This window comes from Musca vetustissima, unplaced genomic scaffold, assembly GCF_032173495.1.
Source record: "Musca vetustissima isolate MV318-11 ecotype Yass unplaced genomic scaffold, APGP_CSIRO_Mvet_v1 utg825, whole genome shotgun sequence".
Classification (NCBI taxonomy): Eukaryota; Metazoa; Arthropoda; class Insecta; order Diptera; family Muscidae; genus Musca; species Musca vetustissima.
This window is the reverse complement of record NW_026880278.1, coordinates 156,064-162,416: the sequence shown is the minus strand read 5'-3', so window position 1 is coordinate 162,416 and position 6,353 is coordinate 156,064. Positions and strand designations below refer to the sequence as shown.

At 34.2% G+C, this 6,353-nt stretch overlaps 1 protein-coding gene across 1 annotated transcript; it reads left to right on the top strand.

Annotated features, from left to right (window-relative positions):
• Positions 1 to 942, top strand: LOC133325802 (probable chitinase 10). Its single transcript, XM_061534522.1, has 2 exons — positions 1 to 69; positions 169 to 942. Exons 1-2 carry the CDS (start codon positions 1 to 3, stop codon positions 940 to 942), a joined length of 843 nt encoding a protein of 280 aa, XP_061390506.1.
• The last annotated feature ends 5,411 nt before the right edge of the window (positions 943 to 6,353 follow it).

Here is a 6,353-nt window from a genome sequence, read left to right as displayed (position 1 = left end):
ATGGCTGCTATGCTGTTGATAATTTGTCTTATTGTGGCCACATACGGCCTGGAAGCTCAGGCGGCTGAAGTAAGTAAAATGGAATATCCTCCACGGTGATTTTTCAAATCCCACAGCAACAACAAAAGAAATATTTCAAATAAGTTCACACCTTTCTCTACACCTTAGGCCAATAACGATTCCACCATAAACGAATTGTGTTCGGGTAAAAATGGTGTCATGGTTGCCATGCCTGGTTCCTGTTCCGGTTTCTATTTTTGTGTTGAGGGTAATGCCATTGCCTCCTCCTGTGGTAGTTTTTATCAATTCAATGCCGATTTGGCGATATGTGATCATCCGCTAAATGCCAAATGTAATGTGAATGGTTCCACCACAATTGAAGCCTCCAATGATCGTGAGGCGAATGATATATGTGCCCAGGCTCAACCCGGCTATGCATTTGGTAAAACACAATCATGCACTCTCTACTATGTTTGCTATCAGAAATATGCCGTGCGACGGGTTTGTCCACCCCAGAAACATTTTAACCTGGCCGAAAGGCGTTGCATGGATATTGATAAGGCCAAGTGTAGCTATACGATTGCCCTGCCGGTAAGTGCAATGCAGGTGAAGGTTACCAAGAAACCAATTCAAGCGACATCATCGACAACTGCCGCTCCTAAGACCCCTAAGGAACCTAGTGTAGGTGCGGGTTTGGCATCTGGTGTTGTTGGCAATCGTAAACCCCCTTTGAACATCAAGCGGGCTCGTGACCTGTCAGTTCTATGTTCCGCCTTCAAAACCAATCGCACCCTACCCCATCCCTATGATTGTACTCGTTTTATTTATTGTCTTGAACATAAAGCTAATATTATGTCCTGCCCAAAGGGTTTACATTTTAGTTCCCAAAAATTGAGATGTGAATGGCCTAATAATGCTGAATGTCAAGTGAATGCGAAATAAAAATACAACAACAATAAAAAATGTTCTGATGCAAAAACAATCATGCTTTTTTGGGTATTCTGTAGAGAAAAAATGTGTAGAGCCCAGGTGGGAGACCAATGTTTTCTATAGGGAACTTTGTGGGAGTTCAATATTTTCTATAGGCAATTTTTTGAAGAATTTGATTTTATATCGAAAATCTTGTGGAGAGTTCAATATTCATTAAACATTTGTGTGGAGACTTTGGATTTCATTAGAAAACCTTTTGGAGATTTTAGTTTCCTATAGAAAATTTTGGACACTTTGATTTTTATGCCAAAATCTTATGTAGACTTTTATTGTCCATAGAAACGATTATGGAGACTTTGAATTTCTATATAAATTATTGTGGAGACCTCGATTTTCTATTGAAAATTGTGTGGAGACATTGATTTTAAATAGAATAATTGTTTGGAAACTTTGATTTCCAGTGATTTTCTATATAGATTCTTGTGGAGACTTTTATTTTTTAGAGAAAATCTGAAGCCTCCTATTTCCTATTTAAAATTTTGTGAAAAATTTTATTTTCGATTGAAAATATTGTGGAGACATTGATTTTAAGAAGAAAAATTGTGTGGAGACTTGGATATTCCATAGAAATAGTGATTTTCTATATAAATTGTTGTGGAGACTTAGATTTTCTATAGAAAATTGTGTGGAGACATTGATTTTGAATAGAAAAATTGGGTGGAGACTTTGATTTCCCATAGAAACAATTGTGGAAACTTTGAATTTCTGTATAAATTATTTTGCAGACTTCGAATATCTCTAGAAAATTGTGTTTAAATAGATAAATTGTGTGCAGAACTTCCTTTAGAAAATCTTCTGGAAACATTGATTTGATATAGAAACACTTTTGGAGACTTGGAAATTCCATAAAAACAGTGATCTTCAATATAAATTGTTGTGGAGATTTAGATTTTCTATAAAAATTGTGTGGAGACATTGAATTTAAATATAAAAATTGTGTGGAGACTTTGATTGCCTATAGAAAATCTTGTGGAGACTTTATTTTCCATAGAAATAATTGTTGAAACTTTGAGTTTCTATATAAATTATTGTGTATACTTCGATAATCAATAGAAAATTGTGTGGAGACTATGATTTCAAATATAAAAATTGTGTGTAGACTTTGATTTCCTATATAAAATCCTGTGGAGACTTTGATTTCATATAGCAACACTTTTGGAGACTTGGAAATTCCATATAAAGAGTGATTTTCTATATAAATTATGGTGGAGACTTAGATTTTCTATAGAAAATTGTATGGAGACCTTGATTTTAAATAGAAAAATTTGTGGAGACTTTGATTCCCTATAGACTATCTTGGGGAGACTTTAGTTCTCTATAGAAAACCATTCGGAGACTTTAATTTTCCATCGAAAATTTTTGGAGACTTTGATTTACTATAGAAACAATTGGGGAGACTTTGAATTTCTATATAAAATATTGTGGAGACTTCGATTATCTGTAAATATTTTTGTGGAGACTTCGAATATCTATAGAAAATTGTGCGGAGACTTTGCTTCCCTATAGAAAATTTTGTGGAGACTTTGGTTCTGTATAGAAAACCAATTGGAGACTTTAATTTTCTGTAGAAATTTTTTGAAGTCTTTGATTTTCTATAGAAAATCTTGTGGAGACTTGTACTTTATATATTTCTATATAAATTTCTATATAAATTATTGTGGAGATTTCGATTATCTATAGAAAATTGTGTGGAGACAATGATTTCAAATTTTAAAAGTTGTGTGGAAACTTTGATTTCCTATAGAAAATCCTGTGAAGACATTGATATGATATAGAAACACTTTTGGAGACTTCGATAATCCAAAGAAAGTCAGATTTTGTATATAAATTCTTGTGTAGACTTAGATTTTCTATAGAAATTTGTGTGGATACCTTGATTTTAAATAGAAAATTATATGGAGACTTTGATTTCTTATAGAAAGCCATTCGGAGACTTTAATTTTCTGCATAATTTCTAGTAGAGATTTGAATTTCTACAGAAAATATTGTGGAGACTTTAATAAAAATAGTGCAGACATAAATTTTTTATAAAAAAAAATCCTGTGAAAAGTTTGTCTTTGTACAAAAAAACTTTTGGAGACTTTTAATTTCTCTAGGAAATTTTGTGTAGAATTTGATTTTCTACAGTAATGTTGTGAAGACTTAGATTTCGTTTAAAAACTCTCCTGAATACATTAGTTTTCTATAAAAAAAAAATAGTGGAGACTTAGATTTTCATTAGGAAATTTTAAATTTTCCACATAAATTATTGTGGAGACTTTGATTTTCTTTAGAAAAAATTTTAAAAACGTTAGTTTTTATTTTAAAATCCTTGTGGAGACTTAAATTTTGGATACTGCCTTTCTGTATATATTCTGATAGAGTTTTGACTCTCTACAGAAAATATTGTGAAGACCCTTAGTTTTTAATAAAAAAATAGTGTAGACTTCTATTTTCTACAAAAAAATCTTGTGGAGACTTATCTTTTCTGTAGAAAATATTTTGGAGATCTTAATTTTCTGCGGAAAATCATATGGATACGTTAATTTTCATTGGAAAATCTTGTGGAGACTTTGATTTTTTACACAAAGTCGTGAGATTTGATTTTCTCCAGAAAATATTATGGGGACTTATTTTTTTGGCGGAGAATTTTATTTTGTATACACAAGTGTGTGGAGAGTTTTAATAATTTTCTCTATAAAATCTTGTGGAGACTTTGATTAGCTATAGAAAATCCTTTGGATATATGGTTTTCTCTTGTAGGGGAATATGGCAAATAGAAAAAATCTAAATCTCCACAAAACATGAATGTGGAGACTTTTATTTGCATACCCACGGCCAAATTTTCGGTATTCTGTTCAAATAATTCGGTGGTATGAATTATCTGAAATGTGGTATTTTGGACACACATTACAATGCATTTATTAGGGTAGCCCACAGATTACGGTAATTTCCAAAATTTCAAATATTTGGAGATTTTGTCAATTCAATTTCAATTTCAATTTCAATTTGTATATTTCTGGATTCTCATTGGATAGAAAATCTACGTATGATCGATATTGGACCAAGATTAGGGTAGTCCCCAAATCAAGTATCTTCTCCTTAATTTTGGAATTTCGTGAACGTTTTTCAATCGAATTGGCTCTAAAATATTGTGTATACTATGGTTATCTTTAAAAATGTTTGGGGAGACTTCGAATTCGGATATGACTATAGACCATTAGAACGTGGAATCAAGGATATTGTGAAGATTTTTATTTTGTATAGAATTTTTTTAAACAATATTGCGGGGACTTTGGGTTTTTCTACGGAAAATCGTGCACGTTTTTTCAATCGAATTGGCTCTAACTGGGTACTTTGAATCTCTTCCTATCATAAGTTATCAATATAGGCTAAGTGGATATAAATATGTGGAGGCTCTGAATCAGTACAAATTTCTCATTATACCCTACACAACTATGTTGTCAGGGTATTATAGCTTTGTGCAGCCCCAAATGTTTGTAACGCCGCGAAATATTGGTCCTAGACCCACCTTTAAGTATACCGATCGTCATATCTCGACTAGCTGAGTCGATCTAGACATGTGTGTCCGTCCGTCCGTCCGTCTGTCCATTATAATTTGTAAACACGATACAGGCCACAGTTATGGACCAATCTTCACGAAATTTTGCATGTAGGATGGGTTCTGGCCAATGAAGACCCCTATTGTTTTTGGAAAAGATCGGTTAATATTTAGGGGATGAAATGGACCAAATACTAAATTTTTGTCGGTTTTTCTGGTCGCTCCAGAGGCCGCAATTATGGCCCAAACACCGCGAATTTTTGCATGGAGAAGGGGATCGGGCCAGAGAATAAGCATGCATGTTTTGATAAAGATCGGTCAATATTTAGCGGGTCAAATGGACCCTGACTTTTGTGTGAAAAATGACAAAATTTGTATTCTATGGCATATATATTTACTCCTGGAGGATGTAGACCCCAGGAGTTGATAGCACATCCAAGAGGAGTGGTTGGCCTTTAAATTGATACCAAATATAGTGATGTATCTACTCAGATGTGGGAGTTACAGTCAAATATTTACAGGTGCTTACGTATTCAGATATTATTTAGTAACCCATTACCACATTAGAGGGAGAAATATCGCGCTGATGGCTTTGAAATTTTTCATGAAGTTCCAGTTATGGTCAAGAACAACGCCTATAATTTTCGGTGATGATCAGATTAAAATTTTGGGATGAAATGGACCGAAAACATAATTTTTTTTGTGTTTTCGAGTAGAGTATAATCCGAAAATCACAACACAACCCACCGTGAAGGTAATCTGGACAAGTAATTAGAAGGACTGTACTGAATATTCGAAAAAGTATGGAAGAGGTGTTGTTAACCTCTAATCGGACAAGAGGGGGCAAATATCACGAAATATTACTCAGACTCGGAATAAACATCCTCAGAAAGTTAGAGTTCGTGGTAGTTGTGTAGGGTATCGCATGGTCGGCACCGTCCGACTATACTGCTCCGCTCACTGGTTTTTATTTTCAAAATTTCGCATTATTATACCCTTCACCACACTGTGGTACAGGGTATTATGTCTTTGTGCATATGTTTGTAACAGGCAAAAATAATCGAGATAGACCCATGGTTCCTTTTGAGAATATGCATAGAATCACTTTCTGAGTCGATTTATGCATGTCCGTCTGTCCGTCCGTCCGTCTGTCCGTCCATGTATTTTTGTTAACAAAGTACAGGTCACATTTATGATCCGATTTGGATGAAATTTGGCACAGGTCACTTAATTGGCCCAAGGACGAAACCTATTGAAATTGGAGAAAATCGGTCCACGTTTAGGCATAGCTCCCATATAAGGGTACCCCAAAATTTTCGGTATTTTGAGGTTCTTGAGCGCGTTTTTTAACTGAATTCGCTGAAATTTGGTACTTTGAGTTCTTATTGGGTAGCAAATCTCTCTACCAAAAATTATAAACAAAGGTCAATTTTTTCGGATAGCCCCCATATAAGGGTACCCCCAAATTTTCGGTATTTTGAGGTTCTTGAGCGCGTTTTTTAACTGAATTCGCTGAAATTTGGTACTTTGAGTTCTTATTGGGTAGCAAATCTCTCTACCAAAAATTATAAATAAAGGTCCATTTTTTCGGATAGCCCCCATATAAGATTACCCCCAATTTTCGGTATTTTGGGGGTTTTGATAGCATTTTTCGACCGAATTTGCTGAAATTTGGTACTTTGTGTTCTCATTGGGTAGCAAATCTCCTTACCAAAAATTAAAAGTAAATGTCAATTTTTTCGGATAGCCCCCATATAAGGGTACCCCACATTTTCGGTATTTTCGGGTTCTTGGGCTTGTTTTATAACTGAATTCTCTGAAA